At 36.1% G+C, this 26,547-nt stretch overlaps 1 protein-coding gene across 1 annotated transcript; it reads right to left on the reverse strand.

Moving 5' to 3' along the window:
• Nucleotides 1-364: 364 nt before the first annotated feature.
• Nucleotides 365-26,322, reverse strand: ace (angiotensin I converting enzyme (peptidyl-dipeptidase A) 1). Its single transcript, XM_026277237.1, has 25 exons — nucleotides 25,953-26,322; nucleotides 17,287-17,457; nucleotides 17,116-17,203; nucleotides 14,965-15,108; nucleotides 14,692-14,883; nucleotides 13,731-13,828; nucleotides 13,477-13,649; nucleotides 12,317-12,540; nucleotides 12,096-12,240; nucleotides 11,220-11,318; nucleotides 11,012-11,134; nucleotides 10,702-10,913; nucleotides 9,705-9,841; nucleotides 9,472-9,630; nucleotides 9,230-9,317; nucleotides 7,788-7,931; nucleotides 7,419-7,610; nucleotides 5,738-5,835; nucleotides 5,140-5,312; nucleotides 4,011-4,234; nucleotides 3,781-3,925; nucleotides 2,469-2,567; nucleotides 2,246-2,368; nucleotides 1,933-2,120; nucleotides 365-807 (listed from the first exon to the last, which is right to left on the reverse strand). The coding sequence occupies exons 1-25, from the start codon at nucleotides 26,160-26,162 to the stop codon at nucleotides 608-610; spliced, it is 3,849 nt and encodes a 1,282-aa protein (XP_026133022.1). The 5' UTR covers nucleotides 26,163-26,322; the 3' UTR covers nucleotides 365-607.
• Between the last annotated feature and the right edge of the window lie 225 nt (nucleotides 26,323-26,547).

Here is a 26,547-nt window from a genome sequence, read left to right on the forward strand (position 1 = left end):
TCACATGGTATAATGTTCACTTTGTTAATTGCTTGATGAAGTTTTATATTTTAGTGAAATTTAATATAATCAAATGGTGGATTAGAGTGGATTGTCAGAAAGATGCCCACATTGGTTGACTCGTGTAGTTATTAGAGGGGAGTTGGATACTGAACCACTAGAGTTCATTACGTTCTGAGCAAATGCTTGTGTATATACCTCAGACCTATAGAGCTGAGAAAATATATGTCCACACAGAAAAAAAAAACACATGATGGTCTGTAATTTTTTTTTAATACTGATATTAAAAAGTGTTTTTTGTTTTAACTAAAGGCTCATTTTTATAAAATGTTCATGCACTCAGACAAAACACAAAGCCAGAACGTCTGTATAAATCTTTATATTCTGAAGGTTTACAAGTAAAATCAATCAGAATACAGACTATACAAATAACTGAAAACAGCAGTCAAACATTATTTTTAACAAATAAATTACAAGTCACCTTTCATTGCATAGTCAAACAAATCTGACCAAAATAATAAATATACATTACATTCAAAAAGAGGTGGATTTAGTCAAAAAGTAAAGACTGCATGGTAAGAATAGAATGTCTTCCTTTTAAAGGATTTTACTTTAGCTCCATCTGAGACATTGATTTGTCTTGTAAGCGTTTAGTCTTCCTGTATCTGTAGACTAAATAGATAATGCCAAGTAGGAAGACGATGCTCAGAACCAGGAGAATCCACTGTCCCGCCACAGCGCCTGCCTCATCCACACTCAAACCCAGGAAATTGACCGCTTTCGGCTTCTCTTCCATCACTGAAGTGACTGAAACCAACAGGTGAGATGTGTGTGAGCATCTGACTAGTGCTATGGTCCGGATATTTGTTATTGATGATAGTTTTACTGTTGTGCATGTTAACAGATAAATAATATATACCATAATTAACCTTGTCTTTTCCATCATAAGGAGAACAGAACAGAATGGAATGATACTCAAATTCTTGGTGTGATCAGTACTGGGGACAGATTATTTTACAAATATTCCAAATTGTGCATATAAGTTGGTTGAAAACTATCTTTATCAAGTTATGAATCTTTTGTTTTACATTTATTGTATTTTATATTACTATACAAATATAAGTCTTGTGTGATGGTAATGACAGCAAAAGTTGGACAAAGATTCTGTTGTTATAAAGGATAAAGTTGTACAGTACCAAGTTTAAATGAAAATGTAATCCTTATGAAATTCTTAGACACGTTTTAACAAATGTATTTTATGAATTTTTTAAATGTATATTATGTTATACAAATTATTGGTGTGATGATGGTAATGACAGCAGTATTGAGGGCAGAGATTCTGTTATAAATAATACAGTTTAACAAAAACATATACAATGTTTATACAGTATATGTTAATTGAAAATTTGATCTCTGTATTCTTATAACATCTTTTTTATAAATGTATTATATAAATGTTATAAAAAAAATTATAAAAGAGAAGTTAAAAGTATGGTTAAGGGGATTAGTCAGAAATATAGAAATTCTGACATTTTACTTTTCAGCACAAAAATAAAATTGCAATGATAGAATTACACATATTCCTGAATATATATATATATATATATATATATATATATATATATATATATATATATATATATATATATATATATATATATATATATATATATATATATATATAAATGTAAAGATTTTTTTTATTTTTTAGAAAATAAACGTTCCCTATTTTAATAATCACCCAAATCCAGTGGTTTTGGAGTTTCTTGGAAAGTCATAGGCTTACTAACATTCAAATTTTACTCTGCTCCAATTAATTTGACTGAAATCCATCCAAGTATCCCAGCTGAAGCACATTTATTTTTCAATAAAACACAGGAAATTGAGTGGTAAACCAACATTTGAGTGTCGATTCACGAACTCTAAGCTTACTTTGGTAAGGTGTCCAATCGTACTCTGGCCATCCCAGGACTTCACCGTTCTTTTTGTTCTCCTCTTCAAGCCACTCAATGAGCGGCTGGAAATACTCCATCAGAGGCTGGACTGACATTTTGGGCTGGCCCGTAATCAAAGTCATGGCTTCGGGCCAGGGTTTACTGAAGCCCATCTTCATCACATCACTAAGGAGGAGGGAGTACAGCTCTTTTACTCGGAAGAAAAATTATGAGAATCTATAAAATCTTACTGCTTAATTGCTCCTGGTGCTTATAAAAACTGTAAACTCAGTTCTCAGTGATTTACTGACCCCAGGAGTTTCCCTGCTTCTGTGGACTTGTAGATGTCACAGTTGTGGAGCGGAGCTGGCTGACCGGCGGCTTCACACAGGGCTTTATGGAGCTGGAACTGGATTACAAAACTCACAAAGTACCTTTTGGAGCCAAACCAAAAAAAAAACGGTCAATCCAAAGTCTTATTTTATTACATAGATGCAAGATCTTTCCACATTAGTTATATATTTCATTGTGTACCTGACGTAGGGCACATTAGCTGGGATGTGAAACTTTGCACCAGGGTCGAAGTCTTCCTCAGTGCGCGGTACAGGTGGACACAATCCCTGGTACTTCATTCTGTTAGTTTAATATACACAAATTCAGCTCTGGTACAACTTTTCATACTGCACAGCTTTGATGTTAATATAACTGGTTAGCTAACAGCAGTAACAGCGAGGGGTGTAACAATACCTCAATATAGACCAATGAATCAGTTAGATGACAAACAATATGATGTATAGATGCAACACTTCAAAAAGAAATCATACATACAGTATTTTTTAAGATGCACATTTATTTTAACACTCAAATTTGATACATCTGCATTGCCTCTGAGCGGTCATTACATATTTGAGAAGTTTTAAAACAACTTTATTTTTAAAATTGCATCCTCTATTTATGTTCTATATATGTATTTTTTGAAAACATGGATGAAAATGAACCTAGACTAATATTCTTTTTTTAATGAACTGTGTTATTATTTTTGTTATTATTATTTGGAGAGGTACAATTTACTGTACAGTTTTAATACATGGTATAATTTCTTCAAGCTAATCCGAAATTTTATTTTCAAGGGTTGTCGTGTAGACCGTTGACCATATGATTTGCAGGCAATGAACCTTTTTGTTTCGAAGTGGTTGAAACGCCACACGCTGGCGACACCTGTTGGTCAAAACTGTTTAACAAAGACAGCTTTAACGACCCCCAAAACCAAATGTATTATTGAAATTATAATATCTTAAATGCATATAATCAAATCATTAACTACCGTTAAATGAAATATGAAGAATGCAAGCCAATAAAATTCGGAAACTTTTGAAACCGTTCTGACGTAACGAAGCATCGTTTACGAAAATCACGCAGCATTGGCATTTTACTGGTTCGAAAACAAATAACTAGGTGAAGTGACTCTCACAGAAGGTCTGAAGATGAAGATGTTTATTTTGTGATCTGGTGAATAACACCATACTTCTGCTGGTAAGCCTTAGAAAAGGCACAAATAACACCTCATATTAAGGCTGAGAAAACAAGCGCCACGCGTAATTCAAAAAGTAAAGTTAGAAGAACCTGCAGCGGCTAACTTCATATTTAAATAGCGGTCTTTTGCGCATTAATATTCACAGACAGTGTTCCATATCACGATTTTTAAAGTATACAGCCCTACTTTTCATTTATTTATCTGAATTTTGTCCATACACTTTTTACTTATTAGGCCTACCTAATCATAGAACCCAATTCAAAGAACCCAATTAATGTTAGTTAACTTATGGATGTATAGAAAAACAATTACCTCATGTTCCACCACTCTTTATTGTACTCTGAGCTTGAGATCCTTCCATCAAACACCTTCCACCTCCACTGGTCCATTAGGTAACCGAAAGGCAGGAAGGCAATCTTATCCAAGGCAATGCTCATCAGGAAGTTGATGGTGCTTTCTACAGACCAGTAAGACACTTAGGGTTTGAACTAGCATTTCATGTGTTTTGATGCAAGCGTTTTTTGAAGATGCATGAGCTGTACCTTTATTGTCCTCCACCTTATCCAGCAGGCCAATGCTCTGGAGATGTTTAGGTGTGGAAACAGACAGGGCCAGAACGTCACCGATGGCCTCGTGGAATCCAGGGTTGGCGCCGTCGCGGAAAGAGATGGGTTGATCCTTATACTGCAGGAAGTACTGAACGTGGCCCATCTCATGGTGCACGGTGATGAGGTCGTCCATGGTCACCACTGTGCACTGCTTGATCCTTGGGATAATAAGAGAATGGGAAAAGCTAACAATGAGGTTCACAGAATAATGCATGAAAAGGAAAAGGAAATAAATTGTTGTTTCAGATGTCTTTACAGCTCTAGCATCCTCCCTTTATCAAATGAACAACAGTAGTGGTTGAAATAAGGGTTTGTTTGGCCAGGGAGACATTGTAGACAGTTCATGAGAAATAGGCTCAGTCCAAAACTAATGAGCTGCCTTGTTGTGCACTGACTTTAGGAAACATAGTGACTGAATTAAGACACAACCAAACACTCAACTGTCCAGATAAGCTTTATATATTAAAAATATATTTTCATTTTTTCAAATTGCAATCGCATGTTATTCACAATTACATTAAAATGTATTAGATATTCATTTTACATAAAGAAAAAATGTATATAAATGTAACTTCATTATTAACCCACTTAAGAACATCTTTATATGTAATTTCAAAATAACTCCCTTTGTCCCATTGAAATATGGTTAAAATGTCACTTCTAGTTAAATTTGTATGCCATTTAATTTGTAACTACTCATTTGTAATTAAGCTGCAGTTTACTAACTTTTAATATCAAATAACACATAAAAGTTAAATGTATTATCATGTACTTTACGTATGTTAATCCAAATAAGTGTACTTTAAAGCACAAAAAAATAAATATCTGCAAGTACGGTTTTAAAGACGTATATACTTTTATTATTTGAAGTACACTACAAATGCACATTCATATCCATGTTTATATCCATTATAATTATATTACACAATTCTCTTACATCGGATAGATTTTTGGACAAACTATTTTTTATTCCAAACGGTTTCGCATCTTTCATTATTAAACTACTATATCACACCTCTTCTGCTCTAGTTTGGACCATCTTACTGTGATATGAGGCTTGTACCTGAAGTCGTTGCGGTTGTAGAAGTCCCAAGCAGAAGCATGGCAGACCACTTCACGTCCGTCTGTCGGCTTTTCAAGCATGGACTTGCTCCAGAACTCAGGAGGCATGGGCAGAAGACCTATAGAAGTGAAGAACCGGTCTGATTCCTCAAACATCCGCTTGGGGTCCCAACCCTGAAGAACCAAAGAGCACCTCACAATCAGAGGACACCTTACAGACATTTACAGGTATGAGTGCCATGTATGTCCTTCATATACCATTACACAAAGTCTTCACCAAACAATATATCATTTACATAATACATTTGTTTGCAATGTTTGTATTTCAATAATACAAGGAGATTTTGAATGCACACAGAGGCAAAAAATGTGTCTATCATACCTGTTTGCACTCCATGCAAACAAGATGCTATTTGTTGCTATTTAGGCTTGGTGCAAACAGTATATCAACCACTATTTACACTCAGTGTATACAGCATCTACCTTCTTTGACACCTAATGTAAACAGCCACTGCTTTCAGAAAACATGGCTTTTTCCAAGATATCAGACTGTCGGAATAGAAATAGATTAAAGAATGTGTTTTTCGTTGTAATCTTACTTGAGCTATCATGGCTGGCGTGGCATCCACTTGTGTGGCATCGGGGTACGGAATGACAAGGTCCATGATACCAGACCACGTTTGGGCCCACATATTTCCTGAGGAAAACCGAGCAGAGAAAAACATCAGCCAACTGAAAGGCAGGATGTGAGAGATGGTGTAGTATCTCTGACCAGTGGCACTGGAGGAAACCGCTGGGCTTGGAATTCCAAGCCATTTAATCTCCAGCCATGTGGAACCATGGCATACACACAAACGCAAGTACCACAGTGCAAATGTAGTCACTGATATGTACACACACACACACACACACACACACACAGTCACGCTTGATGATTTTGAAAGCACATTAAATCCTGTCGATTGCTTTGGAGTTGCCGCAAACAACTACAGAATATCAATGTAAACCCTCAAGAAAAAAAAAAAGATGTGGACAGTGTTTGTTTTTTAGCCGGACAAAAAAAATATCCTGGCCATTTTCAGTGATTTTAATCTTTCATAAATTTGACTCATTTCAGTGAATTCAGGAATGAAAATGATTTATTTTTTTTTGCATAAATTATGTTGATTTTTTTGTAGTTGTTCATGTTTAATCATTACTGTGAAATAAAATTTGAGTTTAAATAATTATGTAGAGATGAATGGTTAGGAAAAGATTTGAAAATGTTCAAATTAAGTAATTTTCTATATTTGCATTGAGGTGGCATAGGATACAGAATTCAGATTTGGCTGACAAAAAAAACAACATTTTATCATCATTTACAAAGTCATGTTGTTCAAAAACGTTATGATGGTTTTTTTTCCTCTAACACCACACCACTCCATCATTCTCATTTAGATAAAAACATACATTTTGATAAAAACTCCTTGAGGTCAAACAAAATCAAAATATTTTAAGAAAAAATAATTTTTCATTGGAACGTTTTAGGGTTGAAAGTTAAAGGCTTGAGGCTGTCATTGTTTGATATATCATTTATATCACAGTATGAGATTATATCTGCCCAGCACAGGACTGCTCAAAGTATTCTACATTAGACTGATAAAGAAACTTGCATGAATTAGAAAATCAAAAGCTTGATGCACAAATGAGTTATTAGAAGTAATAAGCATGAAAATGTCAGGGTGCTGCTGTCATGCTGATAGAAAAAAAAAAAAAAAAAAATATATATATATATATATATATATATATATATATATATAGAGAGAGAGAGAGAGAGAGAGAGAGAGAGAGAGAGAGAGAGAGAGAGAGAGAGAGAAATGGTATCATCTGCTTTATGGATGAATGTCTCAGATCATCTATCATGTCTCAGAGCAGCCGAAACAAAAAATGTCAAATAAATAAAAAACATTTAAAATGATATCTAGTATTGCTGATTAGTCAAACGTAAAAATAAAATGCTGTATACTTGTCTTCATTGTGTGTATTAAATATATTTTTTAAAGCTACAGAAGTTATTAAGTCAAACTCAGTGAGTGATGAGGTTTATTAGGCTGTTTTCAGTTTATATGGCACCTATTATGCAAAGTTCACTTTGACGTATTTTTTATGTGTCTGAGGTGTGTATGTATACACAGCTACTCTATTATGGTAAAAAAAAAAAAAAAAAAGTATTATTTTCTCCATAAATCATAAACAGCTGCTGTCTTTATGTACATACACTATGTATATTTCATCTCTCACCGAGCAGATGAGCTGGAATTGGTCCTTTAAGGTTGACTCGTTCTGCTCCGTATTTCTTGTGCAGTGCCCTGCGCACATAGGCATGAACGTTGATGTAGAGCGGTTCTAGATCTTTCCACAAGGCCTCCAGATCCTCCTCAAAGGTGGGGGTCTCATACAGAGAGCGCCAGAATGCCCCATTATCCGTGTGACCTGATATTAGATATACAATCAACACTGGAGCTTCAAATACAATCAAAACTCTCAGGAACTATTCTTAATGTGAATAAGTTTATAAAATGTGTCCTGAAAATGTAATTCACAGAAAGATTTTAAATATCTTTCTCCAGCTGTCCCATTACTAAAAGTGCTTTATTTTCAGGCACTTACCATTGCTCTTTGCAGCTAAGTTGGCAAGCTCCACGTATCTCTTGTAGCTGCTGCGGAGCTCTCTGCCCGAGGCATTACGCCAACCCTGCCAGGCGAACAGCAGCTCATCGTAATCTCTGGACTCGGCCATGATCTTATTCAGATCTGAAAAACAAAACACAAATGCATCAAATAGCATAAGGGGTTATAGTAATCAATTTGGCAGGCTGTGATATGAAAACAAGACTCTGTAAGCACTTTCACTGGTCACTGTTCACTGGTTAGCATAACCAACAAAAGACAGAAAAGGACACCGTTTCTGAGTTTTTGCACAGCATGCATGTGCATAACTTTTTTTATTCATTTTTTTATTTTATTAATCTTCAAAATCTTGTCTAAAAGTGTTCAAATATTTTTTTTAAATTTTGAAAGCCTCTTTTGTTCACCAAGGCTGCATTATTTGATCAAAAATATTATTACACTTTAAAAGAAGTGTTTTCAATTTTAATATATTTTAAAGTATAATTTATTCCTGTTATGCTAAGCTGAAATGCTAGTGCAGGAGTAGGCTACATCGGTCCTGGAGTGCCGATGTCCTGCAGAGTTTAGCTCCAACCTAGAAAAAAACTCACTTGTCTCTAGCCTTAGTAATCCTGAAGTCATTGATTAGCTTGTTCAGTTGTGTTTGATTAGGGTTAGAGCTAAACTCTGCAGGACAGCAGCACTCCAGGACCGACGTTGCCTATCCCTGTGTTAGTGTAACCCCTCTTTCCCGGGTTCTCACCACCACACCCCATTCTTGCTCCGAGTGGGTCTCGAAACTGGGCTCTGGCATGGGAGGAGGATGCACTAACAAGGAAGCTAAATACTGCAACCAATAGCCTTATGCCAATAGCCAATAGCAATATGTCTTGAGATTAGAGGAGTGACGTTTTACTTGCACAGCATCTATTCGCTGGCCTCCGTTACCCTCACCCCCTAAACCTCACCCTATCTGGGTCACGGCACCAGTTTTTATCAATTATTATCAATGTTGAAAGCAGATGTGCTGCTTAATATGTATTATGTGGAAATTATTATACTTTTTTGGGTTGCACTTTATTGTACAGTATGTGTATTTTCATGTACTTATAGTGTACTTACAGTGTATTGTAGTGTATTTATCTAAGAAAGTTCTGGTAATACAAGGTAACTACATGGGGTAGAGTTAGGTTTGGGGGTAGGTTTAGGGTTAGTCCCTAGTTATTACATAGTTATTGAAATTACTATAATAAGTACATAGTATGTAAATGAGGAACAGGACTGTAAAATAAAGTGCTATCCTTTTTTTGGTTAATAAAATATATTTATTTTGTAACGTTCTTTATTGTCCCTTTTGATCATCTTGTTAAATAATAATAGTAATAATAAAACTTCACCCAAATTCTTGAACAGTATAGCGAAATTAATAAAAGTGAACTCACCTGGATCTAGAGGCAGACAAGTTGATTGATTTTTGCAGACTGTGGCTACACTGTACAGGGTCTCCATGGATGCTAGCAAATTGTTGTACTATGAACAAGAAAAGTATATGAGGAGTCAAAATGTAGTCTTTCAAAAAGTCCAAGTTAAATTCTAACAAAAACAACTATAACCTTGCCTTGCATTTAGAACCTATCTATCTATCTATCTATCTATCTATCTATCTATCATCTGTCTGTCTTACCTCTATAAGATCTTTTTCAGAAAGTGCAGCTCTCTCAAGGTCACTCAGTTTGGTCAGGATTCTCTTCACCGACTCGTCCTGGAAGTCGCTGGTGTCGAACTTACGGGCCTCTAGTCCATAGATCTTAGTGTGGTTGGCCATCTCCAAGTTCTTTTGCAGCTAAAACCAAAAATTGCAGCATGAGACTCTGAGAATGAGTGGTGTTGTAGATGAGAGAGCAGGCCGGGGCTCACCATGATCTCCTTGTTGGCTTCAGTGATGTCAGTGTTGTAGGTCCAGGAGGCCTCAGTGTAAGCGTTCCAGACCTCCTCCGCCGTGCTGTTGTATTCCTCTAAGAACTGCTTGGCCTGCATCTCATCTGTTATTTTACCTGAGGCATTCAAACAACATGAGGATGAGTTCTGCTAAAATATCAAAAACAGAATCTGAAAAAATAAATCAAGGCTGATAACAACATCATGTCTAGCTTTCACATCAAAGAGAGAAAAATAAAATCATCCCTATGAAAAAAACCATGTGCAAGTATGTTGACGTACACTTTTAAAGAGTACTTAAGTTGTACTTAATAGTACTTATTAAATGCAAGATCGCTTAAAGGTAAAGTTTGAAAGATTTTTATTTATGTTTTTGTCAAACTACATTCCCTTAACCCACTTTATTGGGTTTTAGTAAATAGTAAATGTTCTGCTGTAATGGGTTTAACACCTTCAAAGAAATTAGTATTTGGTTTGTTTGCAACGGTGCTGTCAAACAATATACTTAAGCGCAGACTTAATGTGATGGTTTTGGACGCTTCATTGCATCTTCATTTCAATTAATTTAAAATGCATTATAGTTTATATAATTATAATAATATTATTAAAACATAATGACTTAAAGTGTACTTTCATTTAAATTATACTTTTATAAATTTTACACTATTACAGTGCACTTTAGTCATGAAAGTGTATATTGTTTAAGTACACTTAAGTGGATTTTTTTACATTTCTAAAAATATACTTTTAAGGTTTCAAGTACACTACATTCAGTACAATTAAGCACACTTGTTTTTCACAGGCCTGAAAAACATGGATTTGGCAACTCTGGAGCTAAGAGACGCAACATTTCCACCGGGTGTATTTACGTGCAGGTCAGTGGACACGATTAAATACGTTATTTGTAGAATGTTATTTATAATTAACTAAATTAATTAGCTAAACTAATAAAAAAATAGTTTGCACACATTCTTACCGATGTCTTCAGGGTAGCCTTCTGGTACTGGTGGCACCCAATTAAAATCAGGCCAGCCCAGCGTCTCTCCTGTTTTCGCATTCTGTTCCTTCAGCCAGGTAGTAACTGGCTCAAAATAGCTCATCAGGGCGCTGGCGTCCATTTTGTTAGTGCCCAGAGCCTCTTGTAGCACCTCTGTCCAAGGCTTTGAAGAACCAGCCTTCAAGACTTTCCTTCCGAACAGAATAAAGTAGCACTTAATCTCAAAGTACAGAAGATACAGTGGATTCATTCAGACCCCCGGCAGTCGCACTTTACACTCAATACATACTCTAAAACAGCTCCAGCCTCTCTTGATCTGTAGATATCACATTTGTGCAGAGGTCCGGTATGTCCAGCAGCCTGACATAGTTTCTGATGGAACTGGAACTGCAGAATGAAGCTCACAAAGTATCTATGAGAGGTGAAATGAGAGGAAGTAGTTATCTTCTCTGTGTATTGATTATTGATTGCTAATCAGCTCATGGTGATCAGCCCACCTGATGTACGGTGTGTTTCCAGGAATGTGATATTTCGCTCCAGCATCAAAATGCTCCTCTGTGCGTCTGGTTGGTGGACAGATGCCTTGGTATTTTGTTCTAACAAAGGGGAAAATATTCACATTCAATTCAAGAAAGTACTGTTGGTTTAAATTTAAATACAAATACCTCGTCTTAGTTGACTGACAGCATTAAAAAATAAATATTTACACTCCTATTGAAAGGTTTGGGGTTGGTAAGGTTTTAATTTGTTTCATGTGTTAAAAGTTTCTCATTGTAAGCAAGGCTATTTTAATTTAATCAAAAATGCAGAAAGGAATCATAATATGCTAATTTACAACTAAAAAAACATTATTATCATCACAGTTTAATATTGTTTTATATATATATATATATATATATATATTATAAATAACAATACTTTTTTTTCAGGAATCATTACATAATAGAGTTCAATAGAACAGCATTTATTTAAAACAGTTATCTTTTGTAACACTATAAATGCCTTTACTGTCACTTTTGGTAAATGTAATATCCCCTTGCTGAATAAAAGTATTAATTTCTTAAAATAAATACATAAATAAACATTTTACTGCCCCCAGACTGTGGACGTGGGAGTAAGCAGCAAAAAAGCAATAACAAAAAAACACTAAAAAGGTTGATGTATCATAAAAAGGTAATAAAGCTATCATGACCTGTTTAATATTAAACAGTTGTGAAAAAGAAGTGCACATAATTATGTACTTCTAGTGTATTTCAAGTATATAAAAATAAACTATAAAGTACAGGACAGGGATGCCGTAATGGCACAGATGATTGACTGCTGACCTCAGTGTTCCACTATGAGACTCTGTTTTGCTTTGTGTTTTACTGTACCTGAGGTGCCACCATTCTGCATTGTAACGTTCAGGCGGTGTTTGTCCACTAAACACACCCCAGCGCCACTGATCAATAAGGTATCCAAAAGGAAGGAAGGCGATCTTTTCCAAAGCCATCTTCAGCAGGTAGTTGATGTCACTCTCTATGGAATTTCAAATAATTAATCAGCTGATCTCAGGTTTACACTGTACGTATCATTCTGAATGTCTTTCACCTACCAGCATCATCGGTCACTTGGTCCAGGAGGCCGATGGTGTGGAGATGTTTGGGTGTGGACACAGAGAGAGACAGCACATCTCCTATGGCCTCATGGAAGCCAGGGTTGGCTCCACTCCTGAAGCTGACCGGCTGCTCTTTGTACTGCAGGTAATACTCCACATGTCCCATCTCGTGATGCACGGTGAAAAGCTGCTCCATAGTCACAGTGGTGCACTGTTTGATTCTGTCAGGGAGCACACATTTAGCTACATTACTTAAGAATATGTTTGATGATGATTTGTGTATTTTTTTTATATTACATTTTACAATCCCTTTATGATCCCAATCCCGTCGCAATCTGACAATATGAAATATCATTTCCGCCACAGAATAAAAAAAAATTCTTAAAATAGATAAATAAGATTATTGTGGCTTTTAATCGCACAATCATATATATTTTTTTTTATTCTGTATATCTCAAAATTGCATGATTATATGCTCAAATACAAGTTCACAATTATGAAAAAAACATTGGGAAAAGTGTTCAAATTACGAATTCACATAATTTGCAATTAATTGCTGTGTGAAACAGCCATGCATTTGTTGCTGCCGTAAAGCAATCTTTGCTTTTTGTGGAAGTTTGTATCCGCTCAACAAACTTACAAACTCACAAAACAGACACTGGGGAAAGATACAGAAACCGTCCGCTTTATGAGATGTCCGTGAACCATCAGCGTGGTTTTTAAACTCACATTACAAGGTACAAAACAGACAGTTGCTTTAAATTCTGTATTGTTAATATTGTTCATTGTTATTTTATGTGAACTATAGCTAACTAAAATCAACAAACAAAACCTTCCAAAATGTTCCAGCTAATTTTGTAACTAGAATATAATGCAACCTAAATGCACAAATAGATTAAAGCATGATTGGAAATAATAGATATTAATGTATTTTTTTTTTCTTTACACAATCCATGTCTCATCTCCCAATTACTATAATCTCAAGCATGCTTTCTAATGACACTGTTGTCTTTTTGGTAACCAAGTGCAGTTACTTTACGCACATGCAAAAACTGATTTAGAATGACAGAATACCTCAGGGAATATGCAAGCATTAGATATCCTAAAACAGTTTGCCACTGTACAGTAATATGAACTACTGTACTGAGATAATGTACCTGAAGTCTTTGCGGTTGTAGAAGTCCCAGGCTGAGGCATGGCAGACCACATCCCTTCCGTCAGTGGGTTTCTCCAGCATGGCCTTGTCCCAAAACTCAGGAGGCATTTCGAGCAAACCCAGAGAGGTGAAGAACTCCTCAGCCACCCGGAACATGTGAGTAGCATTATAACCCTATGGGTACCAGTCACTTTATCAGTCTCTGGAGTGCTGAGGATGTTATTACATTATAAAGATACAGTTCTGTTCGCTTACTTTAGCAACCATGGTGTCTGTCACATCTACATTGGGCTTATTAGGAAAAGGGATCATCATGTTGTAGACGTTGTTCCACGTTTGTGACCACATATTGCCTGAAACAGAAACCAAACACAATAAGAACATATGATAAAGAACTACAATGTCGAAAACCTGAAAACCTGAATGTTTAATATATGAAATTGCATTCATAATGCATTATATTACAAAGTCAGAATTGTGTGATGTAAACAGTTACCTGTTGATAGCTTGCAATAAAAAAAAGAAGTCTAAATTGGAAGAGGTAAACTAATAATTCAGGATTGTCACGAGATGTAAAGAAAAAATTCCAATATATCTTAAATGATGTTCTGTGTCTAATATCATGGTGGAAATTAATAAAATTTTTAACATTATTGGTAAAAATAACGCTTTATAATAACACTTTACAATGAGGTCTTATTACTTAATATTAGTTAATACATTATATCTTTTCATAAACAATTGTCACTAAAGTTATAATGCATTATATTACTTGTATACTCCTTAAATCTGAAATTGGTTATTTACTGTGTTTCAATGCATTATATAGATTTTATAGATACAGATTTTAGCATTGAATTTAGGATAGTTTTATGATGTTTTATAACAGTTTTTATGAGACATAACATGCATTATTAGGTGCATTACAAGGCACAATTAATGCATTAAAATCATTGTATAATGCATTATTTATAAAGGTTTCAAGTGAAGTGTTACCAATGTGACAAATAACTTATGCCTCTCTATTGTAAGTTTCTTCGGACAAAAGTGCCTGCTGAATGTACATTTGTACAGTAGATGTAAGCAGTCTGAATCTATTTTCCTATAAGTGGGTGATTTTTGTCCAGAATATATTGAAATGAGGACCAGATTTTATGCTTTATGTCGAAGTCTGACTTTGCAGTTGTGTAATATTTTTCACAGTCGAACGACTTACCCAAGAGGTGGGCGGGGATGGGACCCTTGAGGTTGATGTATTTAGGACCATAGTAGTCGTAGAGCTTTCGGCGAACAAAGGCATGCAGGTTTTGGTAAAGAGGTTCAAGCTGTTTAAACAGATTCTCTAGGTCTTGCTTGAAGGTGTCAGATTCGTACCAGGAAAGCCAGTAAGCGCCTGTATCATCAAAGCCTGGGGAGAACAGATAAGAAGAACGGGCATCAAATCTCTCTTTCTTGATCTTTCTCTCCTCTACGAGAATTACTCACTCACCATCCATCCGAGATGCCTTGTTGCTGAGCTCCACAAACTCAGGGTAGAGGGATCTGAGTGGGACTCCTGAGGCGTTGTGCCACCCTTCCCAGGCATACAGAAGCCTCTTATAACTTCTTGAGGTAGCCATTATATCTGTGAGCTCTAAAAATAACACGAATGACATAAATGCATAATAATTAAAGAAATATGGTTAACCCCAAATTTACTCACCCTAAGGCTATCCAACATGAACTGTATTTGGAGCAATTTTATGAATGTGTATTACATTTTTAGCCAGAAGCAGTGGTTTGAAGATAAAAATGTCTTAATGATGGATTTGTTTATTTCAAACATGCAGCCTTTCGCTTCATTAGATGTTAATTTGGAGACGTGTGGATTATTGTGATGTTTTTGTCAGCTGTTTTAACTTTTCATCTGACGGCACCCATTCACTGCAAAGAATCCATTGGTGTGTAAGGGATGGAATGCTAAATTTCTCCAAATCTTTTCTCAAAAAGATGGCCTGAAGGTGAGTACATTTTCATTTCCAAGTGAACTGTTTTTAACACCAACTCTGCAGTAAAACAACTCCTAGTTTGAGATTTAGGTCTTGCAGATGAGCCCCAAATGAAGAAAAGGCGTCTGTTTACAACGGTGTTCCGGATTTTTGTGGTTGATACAAGCTAAATCAGTGCAGTTTCTCAGGAAGAGCCTTGAATAGAAGCACATGTAACACATGTTGATTTTAGCACTGGATCATATGACTGGATCCATGAAGTGGAGGACAGGAACAGTAGGAAAGAGTTAATGTACATCAGCTATAGTTTAGTGTTGTGTATTCATACAGAGTCAGATTTACTGCTGCTTGTTTGTGACTTTTATAGTGTATGTGTATTTAACGATGCAAATAAACACGTCTGCTGCAGATACAAGCAAGTACAAAGGTATGGAACATTGTTAGAACAAACATGTGATTTCATCCAAATAAGCAGATAGTTTTGGATTTTGAATGTTATAGAGATCAATGATGTTATTAGCAAATGTGAAACTGTTGTGACCGGGATGTAATGGTGCACTCTTCAGATAGAAGCAACCTTTTATGATAAGCTAAACACTTCTAGTGGAATGTTCTGTTCCTTTTTGGCAAAAACCCTAAAACAAACAGTGCTGAAGTAAACAAACATTTAGTAAAGTTAATTGTTCAGAGTAAGGCAAGTGAGGTCAAGTGGTGGGGATTTTACAGGAATTCTTTCAGCAAGTTACAAACTTAGATCCCACTTTATTTCAGACTTGTGTCTCAATCAATTTCTTCTTAATAGTAAAGTAGGCTATGTTAAGACTAAAGGATCTGAAATATGGGCATGCATAACAAGGCATTGATATGCACTTTATAAGTAATAAACAGCCAAATCAGTAGGATTCCTGGTGGGACGGTCTGTTATCTTTTAACAGTTCCTCTCTGGCTAATAATATACATGCTACTTTAGTTAATAGAAATAATCTGTGCTTAAAATAAAGTGTTACCCAAAGTTACACCTGTATATGTGCAACAAGTCCTTATTAGTGGATCTTCAAGTAATTGAAGATGCAGTCACATTAGCTACACTTTTGCTAATTCCACAGACAAAAAGGATAATTATCGGTTTGCAACTTTCAAACCAAGAATTTTTGTGTTGATCAATGATGCAAATTCATTTGACCAGTTTGAACCTGTCGGGAAATCTGCATTGGGAAATCTTTCACCCTTGTGTGAAACTCCAGATTGCTTGGATTCTCATTGTAATTCCCTCATTTTGCATGCAACAATTGGCCGAACAATGGGAAATGTGACCTTAGCGAAAGGAGCAAAAAAAAGGAGTCATTGAATCATCCACTGCTGTATTTATTTTAGAGATTTTGTTTCCTGACCAATTAGTTACAAAGTATTAACTGCTTTTTTATTGATAACTGTTGTGTAAAAGCAATATCATACTTGCAATGAGGGTGTTGTCCTGAATATTGGATGAATAACAAATGTAAATTTTAAAGCCTCAAGTTCATGTGAAACACAATTCGTTCTTTTGTTGTATTGCAAGCCCTTGTACTTCCTTGTGCGCATGCGTCTGTATTTTCACCTTCATTTTGACCTTTACTGACAAACATCAACAAAGTGTTGGGAGCGTTTCTCACCAGGCTCCAAAGACCAGCATTCCTCTGAAGAGGGACACACCTTTGCCTTGGAGTAGATGCTGTCCATCTGGCTCAGAATGGTATTGTACTAAGAAAACAAAGAGAGCGATCAAAACACATCTTGATGGTTCGTCGAGAGCTCCTCTTCCACAGCTCAAGTGGTCAACTCACCCGCTCTCTCTCTGCGGTTGGGAGATTGGCGGGTCCCAGAACATTGATCTGACTGATGATTTTCTTCAGGTCTGGATTAGTGAAGCTCTCCATGAGAGAATCACTGAAGGTAGCCTTTGCTTTTTGACCCCATGCCTCTGTGAAAGCCTGCTCCTCCAAAGACGCAGAAACCTGAAGGAAACAATGAGGAGAGTTTGATTATTCTATGCAAAATGGCCCAAATCATTATTACTGAGACAAACTGTCATTACATCTTAAAAAAAAAAAAAAAAATTCTGAAATTAATTGTCAATTGTAATTTAAATTGTCACTTCTCTTTTGAAGTCAATTAAATTAGCTTTCATGTTTGAATTAAATTTAATTAAATGAAAACTGATCATTTTTATTTGTTGTTATATAGAATATAAACTGTATTAGTTCATTAATTTGTATTATTTTAATGCAAAACTTTATTTCTGAAAACTATACTAACTTGCAGATGTTGGTGTTTCTCTAATTGGTTGAGTTCGGTAAAGGATTGTAAACTGATTCAAACTCACAAACTTGAATTGGTCATTAATATGACCAATTAATATGACCAATGACGCATCCTAAGTCATATGTTTAAGAATCAGACAAGCTGCATATTTTGGTTTTACTAAAAAGAACCAGCTCATAAAGAGGGATTTGTTTGTAAATCATAATTCACAGCATGCATTGTATGTTTTTGATTCACTTAAAATAACTGACTCATAAGCCTAATTTGTTTGTGAATATGAATGCACTGATTGCATTGTACGTTTTTGTAATGTGTGTAAAAAAGAACTCATTCTCATGTGTATTGTGTATTTTTCATTCTCTGTTAATAATAATTTCTGGCTCTTGCTCAAGCCTAGAACAGTGTGGAGTTTCTTTCATCCTTGTTATGTTATTAGTAAGACCTTGAATTGCTTTTGCAGCAACAAGGGATGAAATGAGGTGACTGAGTTCGCACCATCCATCAGTTTATTCTTTGGATCCTGAGAGGAAATCATTTCTTTTGGGGAACACGAATAGCACCTGAAACAATCCGTACTGAGGTATAAAGCACCTGCTCGCTCATATGCCATAAAACAGTGGTGTGCCTGCTGTGGAGAATCTTTTAGTCATTAAATTTCTCTCCGTTAGACATCATTGAGCTGAGAGTGTGGCTATATTGTCAGGGACAATGATTTCGCCCACACTCTGTTTATGTGAGATACTTAGGATATTTTTTGGGTAAGGGATGTGGGGAAATAGAGGTGAAGTGGATATTTGTCATTTGTCGCTGGATATTTCAAAGCTTTACCAAAGATTTACACGTTCCTCTCTCACCCTCATGTTGTTCAGTTTCTTCCCTGTGCAGAACATCAAAGAAGATTTTGAGGAGCGATTGGTTACTAAACAGTTTTGGCGACCATTGACCTCCATTGGATAGACAAAAAAATAGGCATTCTTCAAAATATACTGTATTATTATTATTATTATTATTATTATTATTATTATTATTATTATTATTATTATTATTATTATTATTATTTTATGCTACACAAAATGGAGAAAGTCACAATGTTTTAGAATGACATGAGGGTCAGTAAATGTTGACAGAATTAACTTTTTTTCTTTCTTTTTTTTTTGTGTGTGGTGAAGCATCCCTTTAAGAAAATATTCTGGAGTGGAGATTAGACCATTCAAGACCTCTCATGGATGCATGGCTTTTCAAAGATGGTGCTTCATTGTTAAAAATAAATCATATACAGTACAGTATAACCGCCAAGTTGTTCTTGTGAGTTCACGTACAGTACAACTGATTCTTTTCATGAACCACTCAAAAGAATCACAAGTTACAGGTTTAAATGAATCTGATGAATCTTTCACTGAATGAAGTCACGAACCTGCCAGAGTAGTTAAAGAGATAGTTCATCTAAAAATGTAAAATACATCTCATGCCTTGACTGTTGTAGGACCCTTGCTGTCTATGGAAAGTCAGAAAGCTCTCAGGTTTCATCAAAAAATATCTTCATTTGTGTTCCAAATGTCTTAGGGGTTTGGAACGACATAAGGGAAATTAATGACAGAATTTTCACTTTTGGGTGAACTATTCCTTTAATGAATCAAGATCTGATTCATTTGTCCAGCTGCGAGTTGTCATTACTTTTAGAGATGTACGTTTACTTCAGGAAGATTTCATATTTTAAAAAAATTACTAATTTAAAAAAGATTCTCCAGAACACACATAAAAATTACACACTAAAATAGTGCAATAAACTTAAACTAAACAACAGAAAATGCAACCTCCTATGCTGTGCAAAAATGCTCACTAACTATGCATAACTATTTAAATATTACATTCTTTTGGTGTAAATTAAAGGTGGTTTATACATATATAAAATAGATTTTTAAGGACAAAATAAAACAAACAATTATTTTTAAAATTATATTAGTAAATGTATATGTATGCATGTTTTGTTTTTTTTGTATATGTTAAAGCAACAGCAGGGTTTAAGCTAGCATTTTTACATTCTTTTTCTATTTAAATTCCTTACATTTCTAGTGTACATTCTTCCTAAATGTTTATCCTGGACTTGGGTGCGTCACTCTTTCTGGATGTTTAACCTCTTCCTGCTGTGGACGTTTGACCCCAGCATCCCTTTGCTGTTATGATAACCGCAGGGCATGATGACCCTGTCACAGCGGTTGCACTCATCAGTTCATGATGGGTTCAACTTTATTGACCCGAGTGGAGGTGAGCTTCCATCACTGATGAACAAGCTGGTGACATGTGCATTTATCTCTATTATCTCTCGTCCTTCACTTGCATGTTCACACTCAGTTTTCCTCCGAGATAAAGATGGCTAGCTTGTTTTTTCACCTCTTCTTCCAAGGTCCCATTTGTTCTGTCATGTTTATGCAAGAATGTGATGATGAGTCCGAACAGGGTGCAAGGTTCAAGGCTTGACATAAAACAGTAACATCATAACAGCTTGTGACTGACACCATTAAAAAGGGTGATGAGCTCAGTCTAGTGTGCTTTAGTTTGACTATGAAACATCCCTGCAATCCTCCCTAAACACTTCCCCCTCTCTAATCGGCAGATATTGATGAAGGGTATGGAATGTGAGTTTTCCGAGCAGATTGTACTTGTTTTCCACCTCATTGTGTCTCTGGAGTGTCTAAACTGTTTTTAAAAGGCTCTTTTCTGAGAGCTTTATTTTTAGAGGCTAATTAAAAGAGCTCTTAACTGATTCCAGCCTCCTTTTGTCTCTCTCAAAGCAGAAATGAAATTATGGGCTACACATGGCCACTCTGCCACAGAAACTGAGTGGAGAGGGAAAAAGTGTTTCCAATGTATGGGAGTGGCATGAGAGTAAAGCGGATTGTGAAATTCACTGCATGAATAATGCAGACTCTAGGGACTCATTTACATAAACATTTCAGATTTTTTTCACAGACATCTGGCAGATTTTTTGCATCTGATTTAGGCCAATTTCAAATGTGGTTCTACTGTTGCACTCTTTAAATAATAATTCAGGGGCTTTGTAAGTATCACAATAATAAATAACTATGCTACTTTAATAAAATCTCTAAATATGACTTAAATTGGAAATCCAGCGGTTCGTTTTCTATAAATCTGTTGTCTAATTTTATGTATAGAAATTAGTTTGTGACTAATGAATGATATGTTTTGTTAAAGTTCAGTCAAAATATCTGAGAATGGAGAAGACAAATTCAAGAACTGCAATCAATGCCCATTCCATATCAATATTCTTAATTTTTATATATATATATTATGTTTTTTATTATTCCTTTTTTTTTTGACTATATGATGACAATAAATGTTGAAAATAATTACTGATTGTTTGTTTGTTTTTTTATCTCATCCCAAAAAAAAAATTTTTTTTGCAGCGCTGAAATTAGGTTAGAATATCACCATTTATATCTAAATGATGACCATTTTTGATACATGAAAGATTATAGGTGCACCTCAGGTAACATAAATGTAATAAACATACATTAAATTTAAGTTGCTTTGGATGAAGATGCCTGCCAGATGAGAGAGAAAAAATACACTGTTCTACAATATTCTCAATGTCAGTTTATGCTGTACATTTAGTGAATGATCAACAGAAAAGCTTATTTAAAAAAATGTACAAAACTATTTTATCATAATAATGTAATGCAGTAATTTTGACTCGTTGATGCATTGTATTTGTTTAAAACATAATCGTTGTGTGCATGGGTGGCACCATCTTTACATGGCATCATGCATCGCATCACGGTTCATTTGGAGTCGTGGCTTTCCACACAAGTTTTTAATTACAATATCCAAGTTTTCCAAGCTGCTTGGAAGTTGGAATTTTCTACTTTCTCATCTAATTTGATTTGCAGACATAAGCGGCTTCTCGCTTGTGTTATTCTAAATCGTTGCAGTCTCAACAGTGCCTGAAAGGCAAATCAGCATATGCTGCATTAGCATAACCTCCGTCAACCATCTGTTGAATGCACACCACCAAGATGCCCACGGTCATGATGACTGTGAAACCAAAAATACCTGCTCCAGCAACAATGAGTGGCGTCCTGTGACAGCGGTCCCTGTGGAATGAGTGCAACGGGTGTATTGCTTTGATACAGTGCTGCTTTATATTCATACACAGTAAGAGTGTGTCCCGCTCACAGGAACAACCTGGCCTTTTGCCCACCGCCTCCAATAGAGATGCCCAAAACCAGATGCTCTTTGATCACCTCGTTTGATGTGTCTGAAATAATAGACATCACACCAGGCATCGCTCAGGTTCTGCCCAGCTCTCTATAAACTCTTTTTACAGCTTTTTGTATTGAGGTTTGCTTCAGATGTTGAGCAGAGAATTTGAGCCGTTAGCGGTGCCAGCACCCATTTGAAAAGCTAAGTGAGTGTTGAGACAGCTGTGAAACCGTGTTGAAACAGCTGTCTGAAAGAGGCATGCGTGTGTGTGTGTGTGTGTGTGTGTGTGTGTGTGTCTGTGTGTGTGTGCATTCATCACACTGGCATCCAGTCAAACTTTTAGTTCTATATCAACTATATCAACTTCTGTTTTTCTGTGTCGAAATGAACTGAAGTGCTTTATCATTTAAACATAGATTGGATGGAGAAGCAGATCCAGTAAGCAGTTTGTTTTATCATGCTGAAATGCTAAAAACCTTTTTTTCTACCAGTAAAATTATTTTTATACTAGTTTATTTACTGGGGTTGTCCCTGACTGCCTAAAAATAATTATAGTAAGTCCATAATTAAAGAGGCCTAATCTTGATTCATCGAAATTTGATAACTGTAGGCCTATATCAAACTTGACATTTTATTCTTTCTAAGATTGCAGTCCCATTTGATGTCAAATAATATTTTTAAAATTACAGTTGGGTTTTAAATCTCAACACAGCACTGAAACTGCACTTTTAAAAGTTATAAATGATATTTTACTAGAAACAGATAAAGGGAATGCTGTGGCTTTGATGCTTTTAGACTTAAGCTCTGCATTTGATATGGTTGAACACAATACCTTGATTTCCAGGTTGGAGAGCTGTGTTGAGTTACAGGCCAAGGTTTCAGTCTTTTTAACAAACAGAAGATTTAGTGTTTCCACTGGCCAACAGAGTTCGTCCTCATGCCTACTTGCTTGTGGGGTGCCACAGGGCTCAATTCTTGGCCCAATTTTATTTTGTATATTTATGCTTACCAATGGGTGCTATGTTTGAAAAATATGGAGTGTCCTTCCTCCTATAAGCAGATGATATAGCTGTATTTTCCCTTGCAGTATAAAGGTAAAGAATTCTTAGGACCTCTGTTGGATTGTCTAAACGAATTACAAATATGGTTAAAGCAGAATCTTGTAGTGTTAAACGAGAACAAAACCGAAATCATTTTGTTTTTTTGTTTTCAAATAAACCATTTATTGGTTACCACCCATAAACTTGTCCATTAAATAGCTTTCTTTGCGTGGTCTTTATGCAGAGCGAATAACTGACCATGCAGTGCACTTCATGTAAGTAGTACTCTTCCGCTTGTGGTGCATTCATGAATTCTCGTGCGCTATAGAAATGACAGCGCATTTGAGCAAATTTCAATAGACAAGCTGTGGGCCATATTTGGTCCACAGCCAGACTTTGGACAGCCCTGCCATAGGTGCTTTACAATAAGTGAATATAGCCATTCTATTTACAGTACGTTATGTAAATGTAGTAGATCTTTTCAAGTGTAAATAGTAGCTAATTAGATGCTATTTTAATTATAAATAGTGACCGATACTATTTGCACTTCATTATTGTTGTACTGTATATTAACAGGATGCAATAATAACAGAGTGTAAATGATTTTATTAATTAAAATGATTCATAAGCCTAGAAGATGCCTTATTGGGACAACAAAGCTCTCCCTGTAGCCTCCCTGTAGCCTCCCTACCCCTAATCAAACCACAGACTAAGCAATGATTTAGGCTAAGCAGAGGAAACGGCGCTGCCATTCTCACCACCACTGATGCAGAAAACACGAGAAACACTGTGCAACAACAATCTAGTTTAAATACTTTTCAACCAGTCCACAAATTAATATTTACAATAAATGTATTTTATTAACACTAAACCTAGCCAATTAATACATTATTCTGGAACATTTGTAAGGCAGTTGATTTCCACTTTTCTGATGTGATATGTGATGAGGAAAGGATGAAAAGCAAGTTCAGCAAAAGACAGACCTGAACCCTTGTCAGTCGCATCATATGCTTCTCCCAAACACATTACTCTCCCACCTACGCCACTGCAGATGCCCACAGACTTTGTGTAAGATGAAATGAACCTGAGTGTGTTCATTCTCTGCATTTTAACTTATTTTCTCAAAGTTTAGATTTTACTTTAAATTTAATGACTTTTTTCTCATAATTCAACTAATTTATTCTTAACATTTTATTTAAATTTTTTTCACAAATGTAACAAATTTTTTCTCGTAATTTAACAAGTTTATTACTAAACTAATTCACAACATATAATTTCTAATTTGTTCTCAAAATGTAATGTATTTTTTATTTAACAGGTTTTTTTATAGTGACTTGAGTTTATTCTTAACATTTTCAACTTTTTTCTCAAAAGTTACGTTTTTTTTTTTTCCTCAAAATTTAATGACTTTAATCTCGAGAAGGTTTCATTTTTTTATTATTACGTGGCCCTAATCTTATTCAGTACTTATCACTTATTACTATTACTATATTGGAAATTGGAAATATAATCTGATTGCATAACTTGTCTGATTGGAACTTTTGCACTATGAAATGCCCAGCACTTCACATCCCATAGGAAAGAAAGTCCCAAATGGGATTTCAAAATCTCAATGGTTTCTCTTTGACAGCATTGATATTGACCTGTCCATAATGAATTTATGTCCCACCTAAATGCCCACTTCTAAAGCCCTTCCTCTTCCACAGGTTCGGTCTGTCTTGTTAGACTCCCCAGTTCTGTCCCAAACCCTAGATCCGAGATCCTCAAATCTGGACCTCGAGATCCACTTTCCTGCAGAGTTTAGCTCTAACCCTAATCAAACACACCTGAACATGCTAATCAATGCCAATCAATGTCTTTGGGATCATTAGAAAATCACAGGCAGGTGACTTTGATCAGGGTTGGAGCTATACTCTGCAGTGCATTGGACCTCCAGGGCAGGATTTGAGGAAGGGGGCCCTAGACCTTCTTCCTCAGCTAAGCCTGTCCAGCTAGTGAGGCTGCTCTTTGGTGTCACCATGGTCCTCCATTCCCTTGGCTCCACCATTGACCTCTGTCCCACTTCACCTCAGTCCTCCGACGTCACCCTGGTCCTGGTCTTCTTGGCCTCCACTGGCAGCTCTGCTTTAGGTTTACGATTCCATGCATCATCATCATCATCATCTTTCCCGACCACTTCTTCATTACTGGTGTTACGTCAGGTCTGGTTTGGTTCTTGTTTTCTTAGTTTCTACAGTATGTCTGTAATTGGTGGTTTTTGTGGTTTCTGATTAGTGTGTCACTTATGTCCTGTTTAGTTCCTACTTATTCTGTGTATAAATAGCTCTCTGTTTGTTCATTGCAAACACAAAGCTGTGTGCATTTACATTTACCTTTTTGGATTACTAGAAAATTTTGGATTACCCTCTTTTATTTTCATCTCTCTCTATCTCTCTCTCTCTCTCTCTCTCTCTCTCTCTCTCTCTATTTCTCCTTTACTTAACTTTACCCAACTTCTCGTAAGCTGTGAAAGACATGATGACACATGGCAGTATAGACTTATAATGATTAGTCATGTCCTTTAACTCAAGTGTTACTCAATAATCTTACTATTCTTGCTCACTCAATTTAGTGGAACTTTACAGCAGTCGCCAAACTATTTACAGTTAATCTTAATACACACAAGAAAACCAAGTGGAAGACATGTAATTGTGATGTTTTGTCATACGCTGTCAAATTATTACAGGCTGTTCAAAGAGCCATTGATATGGCTGAATTATCGGTCTTTTATGCAAAAAAGGCTTTATGGCAGAACCACAGCACTTTAACTCAACCGTTCCACATGCAAGTCAATCGTGGCTCGTGTTAGATTAAGTTTTGTGCAGTGGTAGTTATTTGGACTACAAGCAGTGTTACTAGGTGTCTGTAAAACTGTTTGTTCATAGTACCTGCAGCTGCGAATTGTGATCTGTCAGGTTGGTGTTGTAGTTCCAGCTGGCCTCTGTGCTGAAGTAAAAGACCTCTTCTGCGGTTGAGTTGTAGTCTCTCACGAAATCCTCAGCCCCGGCCTCTGTCGAAGGATAATTCCCGGGGATCCACTCGGGTTTCAGAGCTGCGCTCCAGCTGATGAGAGTCAGCAGCACCACTGCCCCGTACATAATGGACCACAGCTGCGATGTGAGGAACGGGAAGAGTGCAGGAATTAAAGTTCCTCGAGGAGGCGTCTTGCCACGTTTAACGCTGGATGCTCCTGTCCTGTGGTCGTTTCTGATCTGTGTCCTTTCTCCTCCCTTTCCCCTGTTAATCAGGCACAGAGCAGACACAGTCGGCTCTTTTAAGTGCCAGTTTAACCCAACCCACCCTCTCTCTTGAAAGATACACACAGTTGCTCTCTGTCACTCTCTCTCTTTCTGTCCCTCCTTCTTTCCCCTTTCTCCTCTCTACCAGGATCTCCCTCTACCTCTTAGTCTCTCTCAACTTCTGGATACCTGGATTTTAAAGAATGAAAATTCATTTCTTAATATCTCAGTCGTTTTTCAGAAA

Source organism: Carassius auratus, chromosome 12, assembly GCF_003368295.1.
Source record: "Carassius auratus strain Wakin chromosome 12, ASM336829v1, whole genome shotgun sequence".
Classification (NCBI taxonomy): Eukaryota; Metazoa; Chordata; class Actinopteri; order Cypriniformes; family Cyprinidae; genus Carassius; species Carassius auratus.

What these genes read in the sequence shown, in the direction of transcription:
- ace (XM_026277237.1), bottom strand. Translation starts at nt 26,162, where the DNA reads ATGTACGGGGCAGTGGTGCTGCTGACTCTCATCAGCTGGAGCGCAGCT. An exon ending in TACAACCGCAAAGACTTCAG is followed by an intron (nt 12,541 to 13,476) that starts GTACATTATCTC and finishes GCTCCCTGACAG; the next exon opens with AATCAAACAGTGCACCACTG. An exon ending in AATTCCAGCTCATCTGCTCG is followed by an intron (nt 5,836 to 7,418) that starts GTGAGAGATGAA and finishes GGTTTTCCTCAG; the next exon opens with GAAATATGTGGGCCCAAACG.